Source organism: Lepidochelys kempii, chromosome 6 (assembly GCF_965140285.1).
Source record: "Lepidochelys kempii isolate rLepKem1 chromosome 6, rLepKem1.hap1, whole genome shotgun sequence".
NCBI classification, from domain to species: domain Eukaryota; kingdom Metazoa; phylum Chordata; order Testudines; family Cheloniidae; genus Lepidochelys; species Lepidochelys kempii.
This window is the reverse complement of record NC_136385.1, coordinates 104,468,568-104,490,243: the sequence shown is the minus strand read 5'-3', so window position 1 is coordinate 104,490,243 and position 21,676 is coordinate 104,468,568. Positions and strand designations below refer to the sequence as shown.

The 21,676-nt window shown below is 42.9% G+C and overlaps 1 protein-coding gene across 4 annotated transcripts in view; it reads left to right on the top strand.

Moving 5' to 3' along the window:
* ITPK1 (inositol-tetrakisphosphate 1-kinase) overlaps positions 1-21,676 on the top strand; it is a 256,116-nt gene that overhangs the window by 116,199 nt on the left and 118,241 nt on the right. For all 4 annotated transcript variants that reach the window (XM_073349514.2, XM_073349511.2, XM_073349513.2 and 1 more), the window contains one exon: positions 7,728-7,853. In XM_073349514.2, coding sequence (XP_073205615.1) covers positions 7,728-7,853 — 126 coding nt within the window. The remainder of the gene's footprint in view (positions 1-7,727; positions 7,854-21,676) is intronic.

Genomic DNA, 21,676 nt, shown 5'->3' with positions numbered 1-21,676 from the left:
ACTCAGGGGTTTTTTTTAGGCTAGACAATAGGAGCTGATCACTCTTGGCTATGGGTGGTGTTTTTTTCCAGGGAGATCACAATGCAACTAGGCTGCTTCAATATTTTGGATATCAATCAAGGATTTATTGCTAGAATTGGTCTGATAACTGCTGAGCTGGGTGTGTGCAGGCGTACGTTCATTAACATCTGGAGCAGAGATCCCCCATGATGCAGTGCTTCCCTGCTTTTCTGGTCCCAGAGTTCAATGTGGTTCTCTGTTCTCCATTCTGTATGCAAATGGAGATGTCTCCCTGTCCCATCTTTCATGCAGATGAGGCTATGGGAGTTGTCTCTGTTCTTCGTTTTGTATGCTAATGGAGACTTCCTAATCTTGTCACCTTTGGCAGGAGGGGTCTAGTGTGTCTCCCAATGCCCTTCTCTGCTCTCTGCAAGTCTTTTCTCTGATCGGTTTTAGTTCAAGCAGAAACTGGAGGGGGAGGGTCTTTCATGAGTCAGACAGGCTGGATACTGTGTCCTGGTTCCCCAAGAACACAGAGCTGACTCATGTCATAGTGCAAGGATAGGCTTAAAGTCCTAATAGGTCATCACTGTCTTGAATTTTCTTGAATCTACGAAGAGTGAAGCAGTGGTATTTTCAAACTGCATTTCGTTCCCGTTGGGGGAGATTCTTTTGATGGCTGGTGTCAGTGTTTTTATCAATGCAGAGGTAGTCACTCCTCTCGTCAGGCAATCAAGAAGGGGGGAGGGTGTGGAGAGGAGGGGAAATCTCCCCACCATAGCAGATTTCCTTTCTCAGACCTCTTGCTGCTGCAGCAGCACTTTAATGGAGAATGGCACAAGTTAATTCGGCACCGTGGAAGGTGCGGGGGGAGGGGGAGAGAAACAAAAAGCATCCTGTTAGTGAACTCTTCACTCCTGTTCCTTACAGTCTGCTGTGGTTTGGTTTGCGTTTGCCCTTTGCAATGGGATCAGGCTGGTGTTCCTGTCACAAAGAGAGGTTTATATTCAGCCAGTTCTCACTCCCTGCCCTTTGGCTCCATTATCAGCCGCAAAAAGTGCTGAATAGTTGTTAGCTTTGCATGAGGAAGACCGAGAGCTTTTTGGCAGGGTTAGAGGGCTGATGAGATGAGTCTTACTTCTTTAAATGCTTTAAAGAGACATGAAGGAGTGTGCGTGGTACTAATTTTGATGGAATAAATGGGTCCAAAGAATTGAAGTTGTTAACATAAGTCAGTCACGGCCCAACATTAAACACCCTTAAACAAGTTTCGAGTGTTGGCATACAGAGACCTCAGCCTGCTTAATACCATGGCAAATGCAATTAAAAATTCTTTTTAACCTTTTATTAAAGATACAGAAAAAAGAAGAAAAATAGTTAAAACATTTTAAATGTTAAGTATGAAGTCTGGGTTTCATTTTAACACCCTGGTTCCCTTTCTCTGTAGCTGGAGAGATTTTTTAGAAAGCACCTCACCCTACCTGATGGTCTTTGACTGTATTAAAGATAGTAATAACTGTCCTGTTGGGGGGGAAAGAAAAGAAGTTAGATGAAATAGGCTGGAACTGTTGTTCAAGCCCAGTCTCGTCTAGAAAGCAAAGCAAAACAAGACGAACACAGACAAGAAGGGAGAGAAAAGAACAGCAAAGATATTAAATGCAGCTTCTGTCTCTGGTGTTGACTGCTACTTGCAGCCATGCTACTGAAAAAACATGGGCATGGCGCACGGTCTTATTAGCCACTCTGAGATCATGCAGCTTGCACTAGCATGGGTTTGCTTATGGCATTTGTTCTTAACTGCTTCTCTCTGATCCCAGACCTAGTGCAATGTTGCAAAGAATAAAGCCTTGGCTAGCTAGGCCAGACTCTTATTAGACAGAAGGCAAAAGGAGAAGGATAGAAAAGAGAAGAAATAAGTGGAGAAGGAAAAGAAACACATGGTGTGTGTGACGAAGTCTGACATCCCAAGTCCTGTTTGGGATTTAGCCAGAGTTGGTGAAGATGCCCATGTCATCCGGGTCTCTCTCTCTTGCCTGATCTGGTCAGGACATTTCCCAGGATCAGGGCAATAAATGCCCAGTGGTGTCATGGTAGAACCTGGAGTGCCAAAAGATGGTGGGGGTGGCAGCTGTGAGAATGAAGCTTGCTCCTTCCTTTTCTGTTTTTCAGTTAGCCAGCATCTAATTCCTCCTCCCCCCTCCCAAGTCTCTCTTTAAGCATTCCAAAAGGGAGTGATGGATGGAATAGCCCATCCCTTCATTATTTTATTCACCAATTAGGCTTAATTTCTGACAAACCAGTTTTGGTCCATTAATTTCCAGTCCCACGCTTCTCTTGTTTGCTAGGCAAGATCTGAACACGTTCCTTGAATTATATCAGTAGGACTCTGTGTTTGGATGAATTTAATCTTTGTCTCCCTTTTGCATCTTTTCCTATTAATATTTGTCATAGTAGATTGTGACACTTTATGAACTTTCACCCGCTCCTTACAGTTGAGCTCACCATAATGTAAAATTGTGAGCCTAATTATTACAAGTGTGTGTGTGCGTGCACGCTCCCTCTCCCCAACCCCCCGGGTGATTTAAAAGGCCCAGTCTGTGGTCAACCACATAAGCTAATATCTTCCTCATACTTCCTGTAGGAAATCTTTCTCTACCCTTGCCTTCCAGTGCAGTAACTCTTATTACTAATGTCACTTGGTGGTAATTGGAACTCACCTAGTGACTTCTGGGTGATATTTGTTTTCCCAGCTAATGGAAGCTTATGGGCTGTCACTGTCACATGTATGCATAGCTGAGAGGGGAATACATGGGAAGCTTTAGAACTAAATTATGCTTGTGACTGGACCCCAGAGACACCAAGGTCTGAACTCAGGGATCCTTCTGGTTGGAGTGACACACCACTAAGTGCTGAGCTAATCTGCTTGCTGTGTTTTAGTCTCTCTGAATTGCCCATCCAAAGCTGCTATAGCTTAAATTAGAGTCACTCCCAGGAAAGAGCCTATTCATATATATGAAATACTGTCCTGGCTGAGTTTTCTTTGCAAATAAAATCACTAAGTGTCTCCTTGGCAGATAAGCTATATTAGATCTTTTGCATCTGTTTTCTTTATTTCTGACAATGGATTCTGTAGCATCTTCAGCTAAGGGGAAAGAGTGAGACTGGATTTTGTGAGTGACTTCTGTCTGTTCCCCGCCCACTCCAATCTGTTTAAAGGTTTTCAAAGGCTGTTTTCTCCAGAGCTGGTGGACTCTACTGTGCACATCAGCATACCAGCTTTCAGCTCCTTGAGGACTTGCAATGTACAAATGAAACCCATAGCTCATTACTGTTTTTGATGACTCACATCACTGTTGCACACCAAAGCTAAACACTGTAAAGCAAGAGGGTGCATTTATATCAAAGGGATCATAAAACAGAGCGCAATAAAAGATGCAGAGTAGAAATTTGCCCAGGAGGGGAGAAAGGAGGCTAACAATCAGAAAGCTGAGATTCAGTGGACTTTGATAGGCTGAATTCCCAAACTTGAAATGAATTCCAAACATTTCTGGGTCAGTGCAGTCCTAACTGAATAAGCGTACAGTAGATCTGCATTGGGAATACCATATACAGCCTTTGGAAGTGAGAAACAAAGGGCAGACTCAAGCTGGTGCTGTACTTCCTGTTCAGAGGAAGGAGCATTCCGTGCCAGAGAACATCTACATTGCCAGCAGAGAGTTTGGATTCTGCACTTTTGCAAATCTTAGTGGGTATAGCCTGTCCCCCTCCCCCCTCCTGTGGAGTGGAAAGTGAATGGAGAAACCTTCTTTGCCTTAGAACAAATTTAGTGTTTGTCCATTTCTCTAGCATCCAGGAGAACATGAAAAGTGCCACAGAGGTTGTCTGATATTCCCTTAATCAAAGGGGTCAGAGCTACAGTCTTGATCTTCACTACTCCTCTTCCCTCCTCCCACTTTCCAAGCATGAAAGATTCACCCATAGTGCACATGCTTTCCCTATTCAGGATAGACTGTCATTGGATAAAGGTCACAATCTCAGATTATTTGAGCATAAGCTTTCGTGAGCTAAAGCTCACTTCGTCTCTAAGGTGCCACAAGTACTCCTTTTCTTTTTGCGAATACAGACTAACACGGCTGCTACTCTGAAATCTCAGATTCTGTCACCACTAAATGTCAGGTCAAGTTCAAAAACTCAGTACAGCATTCTAGTTAGAGAAGTTTTTGCATCTGAAGATCGGGAGCGAGATGTTTCAACAATGGGTGTGTTAATTGGTTTATACAGAGAATCATTTTAGGAGGAAGATGAGGGTAAATGGAATGGGTGTAGACTGCAGTGGGGAGCAATGACCAGAAAAGTCACAAGGACAGAAGTGCACACAAGGTTTGTCCACTTTAAGAGAACAGGATGATATTAAGACTTCATTTGATTCAAATGATAATCCAAGCTATTTCCAAAGACGAGCGTTAAGCAACAAATCCAATTGAGCCTCACTGTGAAATACATGATATTGTAGCATGTACTGGGAACATTTAAAAAAAAATTGAAACAAAACTAGATTTTTAATCGTTTAGAAAAATAGCATTTCTTCTTTTGCTAAATCTTGCATTTGCTGCTGATGTGTCTTTTGAGTGACCAGATCCAGATTTTCACTCTGATATGATTTTGTTTTTAAACACAGCATGTGGGGTTGCAGGCAGGGCCAATAGAAATTCATGGAATTTTGCCTGACATTTGTATTGTCCACAGAATACAAAAAAATCACCAGCGTTCCGCAGAAAAAAATTAAACAAATTCAGTTTATTGAAAATTAACTCCCTATGCTCCCCTGACCTCTCCCCCCATCCAGTAGCTGGCCCGCAGAGGTTTGGGGATGTACTGCTATTGTGCGCTAAGGGAGCCCTTTAGCTCAAGGCCTAGTTTATGCTGAAGGACCAAGGTTCCTACTGTAAGTTCGGTGTGCGTGTGGTTTATCTCTAGTAGTTACTGCTTTCTTCAGCATGTGGATTTGTAACACCTTGGAAGCATAGTCTTGATATTTGTCATTTGCTACATCTTAACAGCTCACACTCTGCATGTCTCTCATTCCTCTGTCATTCATTTACCTAATTTTGCTGGTTGGCTGGAGAAATCAGGTGAAATTGACACATTCTAATGAAATTCCCACTATCAAATGGAGGGCATATCAAATGGAAGTAAATGGGCCACAGTTGCAACGTAAACATTTTCACGCTGATGATAAACCTTTTCTTTCACTTTCATTGCCATGGCATTGACTCTGCTTGAAAATAAACCTTTGCATGATCATGTCAAATGCAAGGAACAGTTAGAGAAGGATACTGAAAGGAAAAGGAAGCAGGAGGGTTCAGATTCCAACTGATGAGGACTAACTCATTATTTATCTCAGCAGAGACCATCAGAAATTTTATGCTAGCTTTTGTCTGACTTATGACTGGAGCTGATACTCCTCTTGAAAAGGCTTCATTTTTCAAGGACTTTTTTATGCCAATATACAAAGGAAGGTGGAACTCTTCCAAATCCTGAACAGTTCAGAAATGTTTACCTTCCATGGCTCTCACTAGAAGACAGAGAATTTCCTTTTTCAAACAATCTGATCCTCAGGTCCACATAATGTTGGATGAAACTACAGATTGTGTGGTTGAAACGTACTTGCTATCCCTTCATCCTTAAAGAGCCAGTTAGAGTGACCTAGTAAGCACTGAATTTCTGGACAGAGTAAACTATTAGAATGTTGAATTTAGTATTCTTGGTTCATGTAGGGAGAAATTCAGATTGCTCCTTGATGGGTATGTGTCCTAATGCCATCTGTCTGACTTGTGTACTATATGTGCTTTGTTTTCATTCTGAAAACATGCCCATCTTTATTTGATGACACAAATAACTCATATACAAAAAGCGTTTTTCCCAATGACACTGTGCTCAAAAAGCATGGGAGAGCCTTACAGGCTCATTTCTTTTCTTGGGTCATGGCTGGTAGTTACTGATGGGGAAGATTCTTTTCATTTTCTGAGTTTGTCCTTACAGACTGTCCAACTGCAAAGACAATAGGAATGTAGAGAACTAACCAGCCTGGCCCACTTTTGTGCTTCTTGCTTACTGTTTTCCTAACTAGATGATCTGAAAATGGATTGGTTTAGATTTCTGCACCTTTGCAGGGATTAGGGGTTTCAGACCTAATTGAACAGATCCTTTTATGTTGCCTTTCTTATGTAAGAGATGATAGGCTGCTGTGGAAAGTGTCAGTCTGGAACTGGATGTTTTCTTGTCTCTTTTCCTTTCCTTTCCTTTTCATAGTAATTGAAGTTCTAGACTCAAAGCACCTCTACTTTTGGAGAGAAGCATAGTAATTCATTCAGCATGGATCCTGGACTAAGTAGTGTTTCACATAATTTGGACCCTGATCCTGCAAACAGTTGTGTGTGCTTAACTTTTCTGCTGTTACTTGTCCCACTGAAATCAACAAGCAGTACTCACAGTAGTAAAGTTAAGCATGCACATAAGTTTGTGCAGGATCACGGCTGTGACTGGCTAAACTCGTCCACAGTTAAAACTCTGCAAGCACCCGGCTATTAAAATCAGTCTTGTGCGTGTTCATTCTGGTATGTTTCAGGTGCTTGGTGGACAAACCAGGGAACAGCAGAACCTACGTTAGATGCCTCAACAGAAGATATGCAGGGTGCTCTTTGTTGTATGAAGATGCTTAAGGGCTTTCCAAGGTCCACTACTCTAGATAACCTTAAATCTCACTATTTTATAATCAGTTGTAAATCACTGTACATGGCATCTTACAAACAGACTTGGCCCCTGTCCTGTAGAGATTAGTTGTTTGTTCGAAGAGAACATTAATGATATATATGTGTGTGTCTGAGGAGTGGGCTTGCTTTCAGTTTGTTGTGCACACATCTTTTGATCATTCTCTTTCTTTCCTTTTTAAAATCACTTCCGTTTGTGTTTTACAAGCTAAAGTTGTTACGTGTGCTTAAATACAACGGCCACCGGTAGAAAGAGATTGCACAGGCCACTATCTTTTGACATGTGACTAACTTGTCAGTATTGATAACCTAGCATAGTTGTTAGAACACAGGACTGTCTGTCTCGATGTTTATACTGAAGGAAATTTTCCAGTCCCCTAAATGAATTAGAAGCTGAAGTCACATAGACACTTTTGAAAATTCTGCCCAAGCTGCTCATCACCGAGTGCCTAACCTGAATGTTGCTCCTTGTGGTTATTCAGCAAAGACCAAAGCACAATATGGTGAACACGTTTCTTTTAAAGTATCAGTAAATGTCATTGACTTGTTTCTTGTATGTATGTATGGTGGCACAAGTGAGTTTTGGGGAGGTGCTGATGCCCTAGCTCAGAAAGGGCCAGGTGAAGTGCTCAAGATCTTTGGATGAAAGGTGCTTCATAGTCGTTTGGGTGCTGATGCTTGATATTGGATATAACCTGTTACTACAGAAACCTCTGTGTGCAAAGTTCGACTTTTCAGCTGCCCAGGGAATAGGGACTTTCCGTGTGTTTCTAATGGATGAGATTAAAGCAACATCCCAGTACATTTGGAGTTCAGTGCCAAGAGTGATGCCCAGAGCAACACATCACACTTCAGGGAAATATTTTGACACTGAGACCTGAAAAGGGGATGGTGGGGCGATAAAGAATTTGACTGTGGATGTCTTAATAAGTTTCTTTTTTGTGTGACTTCCTCCAGCTCGACCTTACCAAACCGATCGAAGATCAGGGCCCGTTGGATGTGATCATACATAAACTGACAGATGTCATCCTTGAAGCAGACCAAAATGACAGCCAGTCGTTGGAGTTGGTTTACAGGTTCCAGGTCAGTGTCATTTTTCACAGCCCTTGTGCACTTAAGGTGGAGGCAAAAAAAGCAGAGCCTTATTCCGTAGTGTAGACATACTCTTAGTGTTGCCAGTTTAATCCTTTTCCATGGAGTAGGGACACTTGACTAAACCAGCTCCCTGTGTGCTGCTGCTCATGTACTGAGAGCTCTGGGAAAGATGGCTTTATTGAGCTAGACTGAATGCCATAGCTCTCAGTAAATTTTACATTTTGGAGGTAAGCAGTGCAATACCCCGTTCACCCCGGCATCCTCCTTTCATCATCCTAGAAACAGTGCTACTATCTCCAAAGAGGAATAGGTGTCTGCAGGGTTTTCCCCAGATCCCTGAAGACAGCACTGTGCCAAAGAAACATAACTAAACCATTTAAAATATTTTTTTCATGTGCCAGATTTCTCCAGCTTCGGAGGGGTGCATAGAAATCCTTAGTTGGCTTGTCCCCAACCTTTCCCTATTGAGGAAGCCCTTGCTGTCTCTATCCCCCTAGATTTATGATTCATACAAAGCAGAGCTGTTGTGAATTTTTCTATAGTGTTCTGTCTCCGGTTGAGGAGACTCTTTTATTTATTTCTCCCCGGGAAGTTTACAGTATAGTTCAGATTTGCAGGAAAACCATGCAGACACGTCAGTGATGACAATAATATCCAGAGAGCAGGTTTTTCCAAATAACTCCTCCCATTAGTAATGGGAATGCTGACAAGTTCACAGCTTTAAAAGGAATTGTTTCTAGCTGGTGACTTTGTGGAATGATGCATGTTTTTCTTTCAAAGAGAGAGGCAACATTCAACACGGCATCACAAGAAATTGCTGTGTGTGCTGTTGACATCAGCTTTAAAAATCACAAACCACACAACTTTGGCAGCTTTGCACTTGTAGGAAAGGGTGTTTTCTCTGCTCTGCTTAATGAGTTAAAAAATCTTCCCCCTTCTCCTGCCTTGGTCAAACTCTTAAGTGAAATAACAAGTTTGATTTGCAGGGATAGCCCCTCTAGTTCTGATTCACTGAGGAGAAGACGAATATTTATCGCAGAGTAAGAGAGAGATGTTCATTACCTTTTGCGCTTGGAAATTGTGGGAGTTACTGAGAGAAGATTTGGAGGTGGGGGAAATTTCAAATGCCTCTCCCTGGCACTTGACTTTCTCAAACATCAACTAATTAATTAATCCTCACAACACCTGTGTGAGGGAAGTATTATCCTCACTCTGCAAATGGGGAAACTGAGGCGTAGACAGTTTGAGATGTGTCCAAGGCCACCCACTGAGTTGGTCAGAGCTCGGTTTAGAATTCACTAAATCGTGTTTCCCAATCCCATGTTTATTCCTGTATGTCTTGCTGCCTCTCAGTACACTAAATATTACACATTATAAAATAGTACTGTAAGATGTGCTGGCTCGTCCCTTAGTTCCCAAGTGAATATCTTCTAGGTGAACTCGTGCTAGAGATTCAGCAGGTTGATGTATGGACTCAGCGATCCGTTGCTGAGATTAAGGAGTTGCAAAATACAGGGTTGGGGTATCTCTTCCTCCCCAGGATATACACAGGCAGCCTCAATTGCAGAACCAGAAGTTCAGCCAAAAGACAGCTGCCCAAAGATAACTAATTAATTGTTGAAAATTCTAGCTGTTAGAAAAGACAGAGCATGTGTACCTTTGTGATTCCTAAGGGAAAGGGAAGATCAGAGTGGGTTTCCAGCAGTAGACACTAGCAGAGATCTTCATCGATTGCTGTGGAATCCACAGGAAAGAGAAAATACGTGAAACTAAGCAGTTTTTATTTATACATCTACATGCGTGTGTATGTATTTAAAATATGTAGAGATTTCCATGCATTATTTGTTTCACTGATTTTTTTTTTTAAACGTATATAACAAATACTGTAGTTTAGATTTATACCTAATTTCCTATGGAGAAAAGTAGTGGTTGACCATGATATTAAACTGAGTTACTGTTTTGCAGCTCCTGGTCCCCACATTTCTGTTGCTGAGACTGTGTCACTAATACAAACTATTCTTTTTGGGGTCCACCAAGATGAAAGTCAGTTAAACAAGGGAAACCCATTCCAATTAGTATATGAAATCCAGGTTCTTTTATTCCTAAACCAGAACTCTTAATTGATGTTCTTGTGCACGAGAAGGCTGATCTTTGTTCCATGAGCTCAGTGTGTTTAATAGCTCTTAAATAAATAAGACCATTTCTAATTGTTGGGTTTTGGAAGGAAGGGCACCATGAGTATAAATATGGGAGAAGCTTTTTTTAAAGCTGGCATCTAAATACCAAGATGAAGGATCCAGTATCAAATAAACAAAACAAAGGAATATACACTCTGTTCTTAATGTGGAGGCTGAGAAGTTAATGGGGTGCTATCTTGTATATGTGGCTTGCGTGCTGTGGAGTTGGAGTTGGGATCAAGTGACATCCTCAAGTTGAAGCCCTTGCTTTAGCTGATTTGTTACATGCTTTGTGGTATTTTTAACATCGTTCTATTGTATCTTGTTACTTTGTCTCTACCACTGGAATAATTTTTTTAAAAAAATCCCTCTCCAGCCCCTGCTGCCATTGACCATATAAATGTTTTGTTAGGAAAGCGTCAGTAGAAGTGATACGAGTCATCTGTTGAGAATACATTTCATCTCCGGTCATTTCCAGAATATAAATGGTGGGTTCATACTTAGCTCCATGACCAGTTCCTTGCAACCTCTTGATCTCATTACTTGACCATAGCTCCTCAGTTATCCTGCTCCATCAGTTCTCTATCCCCTTGTTTGCCATCCTTTCCCTGCCCACCTTGCTAAAGAAGATAGTGCACTTTGTGCCAACTTCACTAGGGAGGGGGGCAGACCTCCAGTGGGTGGGCTGAACAGTCACCACCTATTACTGTGGTAAAGCACATTAGGCTGGAAACCTGACTCCTGGTGTTAGAGCTAAATTGCTTTTTGGTTTCAGTCTTAATGACTGATTTACATATTGCTCAGACTACACTACAGCCTTTGCTGTGCTGACAACCTATCTGTATATGCAAGATGGATTACTTTGTGGATAGTTTGAGAAATTAGGTCTCAGTGGATTGTTTTGAATAATTTAATGTTTATTCATGGTACAACGAAGCACCAATAGGTATATTGCTCCTGTCCTTCTATGGTAAGTGGGGATATATATACTTGGTAGTGTCAGATCTGTTTGCAGAACTGCCTGACTTCAGCTACGTAGCAGCTAAGAGATGGTTGCATTCAGAGCCTGTGTTCTGCTGATGTATGCTACTGTGGCCTTCCATTTATAAATCTGCAATCAGCTACCTATTATTCATGTGAATGCCATATGGTCTCCTTATTTCATTCCTAAATTACTAAATTGTCAAATTATGTTCTTGACCAAAGTTCTCAGCTCAGAACTGTGTGTCCGTGTGACGGAGATTTTTCTCCTTCTCCTTTGACTCCTCTTCTCCGGGATGTGTTTGAACCATTAATTATCCCGGACCTATGGGTACTCCAATGTATTCAGTATTAAATATCTCACAGCCTAGTTAAGTCCCTGTTTGTAAAATCTGAGAGCAACTCATTATGAACTGTTCCAATGAATCCCATGGACAAGGTGTATTTTCCCTGAGGTTATTCTACAGCGCTTATCTGTACATTTGGGAAGCTAGTCACTCAGCATTTTACTTCTGCTTGGTGGACCACATGATCTCAAACATCTCTCTAGAGGTTGGGACAAACAGAAGCGAACTTACTGCTCTCTCTAGTGTTTGTTGGTTTACATCTCCCCCAGCTTCCGCTCACCCCCATACGTGCTCCTAAGCATTTCTTGGGAGTTTGCAGTGTCCCTTATTGACTTGGTCTTAACTTCATGCACAATGTAAAGTATTGGGTCACCCGTCAAATCAGTGACTGTAACTGAAGATATGTTTGAGTCATGATTATTAATGTATAGATGTGAGGACACAGTCAGTGATCATTGCATGTCATATGCAAAGTACCAATGAAGCACTGGCTGAGGAATGTATAACTTATCAGGTTCTTATTTGTGGAACTTGCATCATGATTAATTGCTCTTGTGCTGGATAGACATCTATGCTATTCAGCTCCATTAGTTATTTTCACAGAGCTACCTGTCTCCAACAACACTGCATTCTTCTGACGGGGCAGAGAGCAAATTGACAGCCTGTTAGCGTTGTATTCTTAATCTAACTTCAATATGTATATGGGGACAAGGACCAAACATAGCCCAGAGATTAGATAACATAACTAGAAGTTAGGGCTCGTGGGTTCTATTTCTACATCTGCTTCTGTCTTGCTGTCACTTTCTCTTGATGCCTCAGTTTAACCATCTGTAAAATGGATTTAATATTTACATCATTGCTGTTGAGGTTTACTTAACTGTAAAGTGCTTTGAAATCTTCTTATAAGCAGCACTATAGAACAGGAAAACCGTATTATGATCCTTATTAAATTAATCTAAAATAGTCTGATAATAAGCCTGAAGTAATTTACCATAATAGTCTGAATTTGGATAGTGTCAAGTGCTATTGAAAGAAATCTGGTACTTACTCCTGTGTCTGAGGCATATGCCAACATAACAGTAAATAATGCCCTTTGCTTGCCATCTGACATATTAACCAATAATGAGACTTGTTCATCCAGGCTATGTATAGTTAGAAAATGCTCTTTCAGCAGTAACATTCTATATTCATTTTCCAGACCAGATATTAGAGACCGAGGGAAGCATCAGGGAGCATCTCCCTAGGTCAGATGACGTATAAATCCACAAACTGCTATCCCCCGGTATTGGGATTTAATGCATAAGATTAGTTGAATGAGCTACTTTGCTAGGAGCCTTGTAAACTAAATGAAAAGTGCAGTATAAATGTTGAATATCATCATATTGTGTAAAACCAGACCTGCAGGAGTGAGGAGTCGGGATGCAGTCAGTTAGTGCGCTGGACGAGCATCTCTAGAGTTTAAATCCTAGATAATGTCACTTGTGGTCTCCTAGTCCCCTATTTCGTGCACTTCACCAAACTACCATACAGGTTTGCTCTATTCACAATGATTAACCGTCTCTGAAAGTGTTCCAGGAGGGCTTCTGCAGACCAGGACTGAGGAGCATTGACCCAGCTATGTGTGGAAACTTGCAAAATATTTGGCTCTAGGTACTGCCTTTGAGGCCTTCATTTTTAGGAGTATTAAATTTAACCACAAATAAAAACAATAGTGAAAAATCCAAAAATGCATGAAAGGAACTTGCTGTGCTCTCCTCTTCCCTTGTCATTGTTTCTTGGTCATTCAGTGAAGTTAATATCTAGTATAGCTTCTCTTTTTGATGATATCTGCTTCTTGCACGCAGTGTGACCTAGTGAATACGGCACTGGACTGAGACTCCAGATACCTGGGTTCAGTTTCTGGCTTGGCCACTGCTTTGCTGGGTGACTTTGGATGAGTCACTTTTCATAGACCATAGGTAAGGCTACAGTTTTGTCATGGATATTTTTAGTAAAAGTCATGGACTGGTCACAGGCAATAAACAAAAAATCATGGAAGCCGTGACCTGTCCCTGACTTCTACTAAAAACATCTCTGACGAAGTGGGGAGGGAGAAGGGTCCAGCACCCTGCCCCCTCGCAGTGGCTGGGAGCTTAAGGCACCCCATTGCCCAGTGGCTGGGAGGGGTTCCCCTGCCGCCCAGTGGGGTTGGAGCTGGGGGTCTCCCCACCGCCCTGCAGAGCTGGGAGTTGCGGAGGGTGGGGTGGGGCCGGGCCTGCCACCCGTAGTGGCAGGGGAGCTGCGGGGGACCCCCTGCCAGCACTAAGCAGCTCCAGGGTCCCTCTGACACCAAAGGCTGGTAGCTGTGCGGGGCTTCTCCGCCCCCACCGACGGCTACTGAGTAGCTCTGGGGTCCCTCTGCTGCCAGTGGCAGCAGCTGGGAGCTGCAGGAGGGGTGGGGCAGCCCGGCACGGCACGGCTGCTTGTGGCGGCTGGGCTCCTGCGGGGTCCCCAATGTCACGGTGGTCACTGGAAGTCATGGATTCTGTGACTTCTGCAACCTCCGTGATGTAATCTTAGCTCTAATTGTAGGGCCGGAAGGGACCACTGTGATCATCTAGTCTGACCTCCTGTATGATATGGGCCATAGGGCTGCCCTGAGTTAATTCTAGTTTGAACTGGATTCTGTCCTTTTAGAAAAACATCTGATCTTGAGAGAAAAATTATCAGTGATGGAAAATCCATCACAACCCTTGGTAAAGTGTTCCAGTGGTTCATTACCCCCAATGGTAAAAGTTGCACCTTTGTTTATAGTCTGAATTTTTCTAGCTTCAGCTTGGATCTTATTATAACTTTTTTTTCTGTTCAATTGAAGAACTGTCTGTTATCAAATTTCTGTTCCCCAAGTTAGGTACCTTTATAGACTGTGATCAAGTCACTCCTTAACCTTCTCTGCATTGAACTTAACAAATTGAACTCCTTGAATCTTTCATTATAAGGCATGTTTTCTAATCCTTTAATCCAGGGGTGGCCAACCTAAGACTGAGAAGGAGCCCTATTTACCAGAGTACATTTCCAAAGAGCCATAGTAATATGTCAGCAGCCCCGCTATCCGCTCCCCCACCCTGCTCCAAGGGCCTCCTGCCCACCGGCAGCCCTGCTGATCAGTGCCTCTCACTCCCTGCCCGCACCTCCTGATCAGTTGTTTTGTGGCATGCAGGAGGCTCTGGGGAGGAGCGAGGGCGTGGCAGGCTCAGGGGACGGGGTGGGAAGGGGTGGAGTGGGGGTAGGGCCTGTGGCAGAGCCAGGGGTTGAGCAGTGAGCACTCCCCGGCACATTGGAAAGTTGGCGCCTGTAGCTCCAGCCCCAGAGTCGGTGCCTACACAAGGAGCCGCATATTAACTTCTGAAGAGCCGCATGTGGCTCCAGAGCCACAGGTTTTCCACCCCTGCTTTAATCCTTCCCTCCCCATGCCTCGTTTCCCATCTGTAAAATGGGAGTAAGGAGACAGACCTCTTTTGGAAAGCACTTTGAGATCTATGGACGATCTATATAAAATCTAAGTGGAATTGTTTATTATAAGGGGATGCGCTTGGTTCTTTCCCCCATCTCTGACGATAACTCTACTATGAGTCTGCAGTAGCTGTGACTGGAATGGGCTCATAGAGGCAAGTTACAATAGTAATACTGAAATGCTTTTGATTAATTGAACTCAAAGTACTTCTCAGATGTAGAAACTGAGGCACAAAAAGGTGATGTGACTTGCCTGTGAACACACAGCAGGTTAGCAGAGTTTCCTGACTTCTCGTCTAGTGTTGTATCCACTAGATTGTGCTGCTTCCTGGTTGTGGTTCTATTAAAAAAAAAAAATGGTGTGGTTTTTTTTTTCTTTCTTTCTGGTGAATGAACTACAGAGGGTGGAAATGCATCTTAGCAAAGTTCTGAATGATATTCCATTCCTTTATAAACCAGACACAGGAACCTCCGGAGTGTGTGTGTTGCTGACTTAGCCACACCCTCTTGTCACTTGCGTGTAGGAAGATCTCACCATGGCTGATTGCACCATTTGTTTGCTGCTCACTGTATTAAAATACATACGCAGGGCTTGGCAGGGCAGAGGAGAGTGCTGACTAGCATGCCAGTGACACTGTTTAGAGAAAGTGCTCTCGTGTCCTCTCAGAGACAGAGGAGAGTTTAGGGGAGGGAGCATAGGAGGGAAGCAGAGTGATAAATATCTCTAAATCTATTGCAAGCCACTGGAAATGGATAGAGAAGTGTTTTCCCAGGGAGCAATAACTCTTAAGAGTCAGTTTATACAGAGAGTCAATTTAAAAAGAAAGCAATGAATACATTTAAATATGTACACTGATGAACCCCGCAACTGAGCTATTTGCGTGTATATGACTGTGCGTACGTGATTGTGGTATTTGTGACCTCCTAGCTATTGCATTCAAAATGGGGAACTGGTTTCATTCTCTTCTTGTTCAGTAAATTGGGGGAAGAAACTGATGATCCTGAGCAGATCAGACAGTCCAGTTTTTGCAGTGCTTGATATATCCTTTTCAGCTAGCCAGTTGTCCTGCTATTGAATATAATTTTCAGGATAGAAACTGTTGCTTCTGTTACTGCTGTTCTAAAAAACTGGATATGATAAACTGGAGAGCAGTGCATCCTTTATGGTGTTATGAGAAGAAATTGGATAGTCTAGATTTGTTACGGCTCTTCAAAAGCTTAAAGTATCAACAGCCTTATCTCGGAAAAGAGAAAGGGCCAACCTTTGGTTTACCACCTTAGGTGTGTCTGTGGTCCCAGTGATAAACTGCTCCAGCCCAGTGGGTACACACTGCTGATGGACTTGAAAACCCCTCTGTCTTTCCCTTGGACTACCTCTAAGGTGTGCTCTCACTTCTCCTCTTAAAACATAACCATTTAAACCGACTGAAAATGGTGAGAACTATTCGTCTGCCTCTGAGGGGCTTGTAGCTGAAGAAACAGACCCCAACAGCTGACTTCCACATCAGCTAGATGTGGTGTTCTACAGATCAGCTGAGAGATGGTGTGACTGGGATCCCAGGGGGTGAGGGGGAGAACCACTCTGAGATTGCTTAATTAGGGCACACTGCAAAGAATGGGGCAGTCAATCCCCCAAATTGGTGGTTATTTTAAGACTTAGATTTACTAAGCCAGCAACAAAACAGCTTCTACAATACCTTACTGGTTACCCAGAAATCAGAAATACAGTTTCCTTAAAGCAACCCAGCCTTGAGCTCCGCCCCAGACAGCCAAGATTATCGAAAATCTTGTTTATCATATAAAAGTTCTATCAATTCAAAAGGATCGGACACATTACTCCACTGGTTAATGAATATTTTAGATTTTACCCAAATAAATGCTTACAGTCGGTTTTTATTAACTGACTAAAATTTATTTTAAAAGAGAGTATTGGTTAAAAAATCATTATACATACAGACACGAATAGAGTTCTTAGGTCAGTTTCATAGTAGAGATGGTGAGCTTTAGAGTTGCAAAAAGTCCTTTCCAGAATTAGTTCATTAGGTTATAGTCCAATGTTCAAATATTTAATATCCGAGTGATCCAGAATGAAACTGGACTTATGTAGCAGATGTGGAAGTCAGCTGTTGGGGTCTGTTTCTTCAGCTACAAGCCCCTCAGAGGCAGACGAATAGTCCTCACCATTTTCAGTCGGTTTATTACTTAAACTTCCCTGGATGAAGCTTAAGCAGATGCGAGATGAAAGGAGCAGGGCCCAAGATTTCTTTATATAGATCACTGGCAGGCTATGATAGCCTCTTGACAGCAGGTGTTCCTTGGCTGAAGAATAGTGTTTTTGAAGTAACCTCCTATTTCCTAAGCATGACCTACCGGTAATTAGCTACATGGATTAAGATAAAGAAATTGCCCATCTCCTGCCATTTATAGGTAGTTTGCGGTATACTTCGAAGAGAAATTAAAACAGTGTTATTGCTACATTCACAGTTCATTTAAATGTTAACATCTTCTTTTGATCTCTGAATTAATACAGGGATAGACAGGAATTATTTGGTGACATTGTCAACCTCTAACAACATATGTATAAACACACAAAAAACCAAAGCGTCATCTACTAATATGTCTCTAAAGGTTGAATCTGGGTCAATTAGCCTGCTGGTAGTGTAACCCTTTCTGGACCTGTGTCACAGCTGGACTTCTGACAGCCTCGTTTGCGTCTGTAAAGGTGTGCTGTGCAGATGGGGCCCTGCTGCAAATTGCCCTCCACTGTGTTAGTGATGGGGGATGACGACCTAATGATCTCTACCCATCCTGAAAAAGGGACCTGATCCAGGGTCCAGTGACATCAGTGGAAGTGAACATCTTGGGTAAGGAAGTCTTTCCATTGGCTAGGCTTTGTATCAGATCTTTCATTCTGGGAGAGTAGAGATCAGTAGGGGGTCATCACTCCTGATTAACGTTGCATTCAAGCTTTAGGGCAGAGATGTGAGTGAGAGCTAAAAACTGTTCAGCTGACCTGGAACCCCTACGTTTTGGTGGGTTACTAATTGAATTATTTGTTGGAGAGAGCAGTTCCCGGATGTCTGGTCCTGCTACCATAGTGCCTCATCAGAGGAGTTAAAGGAGCAAGACACTGCATCTGGAGCAACTTTAGGCCCTCGAGTTTTTTTGGAGACAGAATAGGACCATTTCAGGTCTGCTGCGGAGATTGATCTAATGTGGAGGGAGTGTTGTCTGATCAGAATTTTCCTCAATCCTTTGTGGCTCCTGTCTGACTGATGGAAGCCTGGAGCAAGAGAGAGAAACCAAGCACCCACACCAGGTCAGGCTGGGAATACATAGGCTCTCTGAATGCTATGGCAATTTAAATGCCGATGCTCCAATGAACGTTTTTTGCTAGCAAAAAATCCTCACATTCTCTTAGTGAGATGGCCACCCCTGCTCCTACATTCCAAGCAAAGTTTACGACTCTGACAAGCCAGCGTGTCTGTTTTGTCTTGTGTAAAAGGCTGTGACTAGGGAAACCTCATTATGTTCTGATTAGAACAGAATACTAACCAGATGCCTCTCTTCACTCTACAGGGACACGAGCAGATTTATTCACTGGAACGCCATTCTAATTTGACATATTCAAGACGATAGTGTATGTGGTAGAAGATCCACAGGCTTGTTTAATTTGTCCTCCTGAGCTTCTTTTTTGTTAATAGATTCTGTTACATCAACCTTGTGAAAAGCTAAATCACCATCTCTCCCTACATGCAGGTTTCTGTTATCAGTGAGCATTTTAAGTATGTAAGCTTTACTTCTGGTTTGGTTTTTATACTTTCTACTGTCTCTCCTTCTGAACCCTCTCACCCCAAACTTTGCCAGGAGCAGCTGGTGCCCTTGTTTCCCTATATTCCTAGACCATGAGCCCTAGCTAGAAAATTTTCTTGTGTTTTCATAGAATCATAGAATATCAGGGTTGGAAGGGGCCTCAGGAGGTCATCTAATCCAACCCCCTGCTCAAAGCAGGACCAATCCCCAATTAAATCATCCCAGCCAGGGCTTTGTCAAGCCTGACCTTAAAAACTTATAAGGAAGGAGATTCTACCACCTCCCTAGGTAACGCATTCCAGTGTTTCACCACCCTCCTAGTGAAAAAGTTTTTCCTAATATCCAACCTAAACCTCCCCCACTGCAACTTGAGACCATCACTCCTTGTCCCGTCATCTTCTACCACTGAGAATAGTCTAGAACCATCCTCTCTGGAACCACCTCTCAGGTAGTTGAAAGCAGCTATCAAATCCCCCCTCATTCTTCTCTTCTGCAGACTAAACAATCCCAGTTCTCTCAGTCTCTCCTCATAAGTCATGTGTTCCAGACCCCTAATCATTTTGTTGCCCTTCGCTGGACTCTCTCCAATTTTTCCACATCCTTCTTGTAGTGTGGGGCCCAAAACTGGACACAGTACTCCAGATGAGGCCTCACCAATGTCGAATAGAGGGGAACGATCACGTCCCTCGATCTGCTGGCAATGCCCCTACTTATACATCCCAAAATGCCATTGGCCTTCTTGGCAACAAGGGCACACTGTTGACTCATATCCAGCGTCTCGTCCACTGTCACCCCTAGGTCCTTTTCCGCAGAACTGCTGCCTAGCCATTCGGTCCCTAGTCTGTAGCGGTGCATGGGATTCTTCTGTCCTAAGTGCAGGACCCTGCACTTATCCTTATTGAACCTCATCAGATTTCTTTTGGCCCAATCCTCCAATATATCTAGGTCCCTCTGTATCCTATCCCTACCTGCCACTGTATCTACTACTCCTACTAGTTTAGTATCATCCGCAAATTTGCTGAGAGTGCAATCCACACCATCCTCCAGATCATTTATGAAGATATTGAACAAAACCGGCCCCAGGACCGACCCTTGGGGCACTCCACTTGATACCGGCTGCCATCTAGACATGGAGCCATTGAACACTACCCGTTGAGCCCAACAATCTAGCCAACTTTCTACCCACCTTATAGTGCATTCATCCAGCCCATACTTCTTTTCCAGACTTCTGTTCCTGCTGGAGCAGTTGCTTTCATCAGAAGTCCTCACTTCCAGTGGAACGGCAGTTTTGGGACATCCTTTAGGTGATAATGCCAGTGGCTTTCTCTGCTAATGGATGGACAGGATAAAATTTATCCTTTCCTTACATCCAGCCCATCACTCTTCTGCACACTCTCAGTTTCCAGCCTGTGCCCTAAAAGTTACACGGCCGCAAACTCTTTGAAAGGCAAAAGTGATCTTCTGTCTTTGCTTTTGTGTAACACTGGAAAATAAGAGTTATTGAGGAATTGTAGGGAAACCACCAATCTGTAGTCTTTTAATTTTTTTTAAAAGTTGAGTTAAAAATAGTTTAAAATACTACACCTACTTGTGAGTCCACTACCAACTTTTGTGGTTTTACAGACACTTTTTCCCATTTTCTCTCTGTCATAGTGTGAAAGACCACCCCCCCCACACACACACACAGGTGAAATTAACTAAGGGCTCAATCTTGCAAACGCGTATGTGCATGAGTCTCTCACATGCATAAGTGTTTGCAGGATTAGGCACTGAGCACCAGATTTTTGAAAGTATTTAAGCATAGGCGCAGACCCCACCAATCAGCACCTCCCCTTCCCTCCCAGCGCCTACTGCCCATCGCAAAACAGCTGTTTCGCGCAGTCAGGAGGCACTGTGGGGTGGGGGGAGTGAGGGTGCAGCGTTCTCGGGGGAGGCCTGGGTGGAGCCGGGCGGGGGGGAGCACCTGAAGTGCCTGAAGATGCAGATCCAACGAGAATTAGGCGCCTACATTTTTGAAAATATCAATAGGTTCCGAACTGCATCTTTAGGCAGGCACCTAATATCTTTTACAAATCTTGCCTTGATTTGCTATTCTGGGAAAAACAGTGAAACTGATTACTCACAAGATTGCTGTCCAATGCACAGTGAACCAGAAAACCACAGAAGAATATATTTTTTCTTTCAGTTTCTAGTTATCTCAGATATTCCCTATAATCATAGTATGTTTAAAAAACAATTAGAATTTTAAGGTTGATCGTGTATCCTTAAAAAGCAAAAACAAAGTGTCTGGGTGAGTGTGAAGACTGAAGGAAGTACATCAGAGGAGGAGGAGTCTGAGCACAAGGCAGGGAGCGAGGAAGTCCTGTTTTTTAGTCCTGAGTCTGCTGTTAACTTTTTCTGTGGCATTAGACAAGTTCCTAAGCATCTCTTTACATCCATTCCCCCTCTTGTAAAATGCTGACCTACTTCACAAAGGTGTATTGAAGAATAAAGCTTGTGAAAATGGGAAAACACAAAGTATTATTGCGGCCATGGTTAATGTATATGTAGTGTAGGGGGATTTTGTAAAAACCAAAAAGTTATCCAGATGAAGTAAATGGCTCATCCACCGTCTCTTAACATCTAACATCTGATATTTACAGGTATGGATGAGTCAATTCACTGTACCCCAGGTCTTTTAAATCAGAATTGTAGTGGCTAATCCTCCCCGTTACCTTTTCAGATAAGATGTCAAGAAGCCCCAACCTGTTTGTTCCCCCTCCTTCCACTCACACACATGAACCAGAATAAGCATTTCTTCCAGAGCCCTCTGATATAGAACTGGAAATAGTGGGTCTCTCTTTGAATACCAGTTTCCTTGTTGGGCTCCTGCCAGTGCCAAACTTGGTACAGAGCATAAGTAAATGCCAGGCCTGAAATCTAAACAAAGGAGGATCTGCTCAGAAGTTTTCTTGTTTGTTTTTGTTTTGTCAAAGATGGAAGGAGAAAAACGTACATGTTA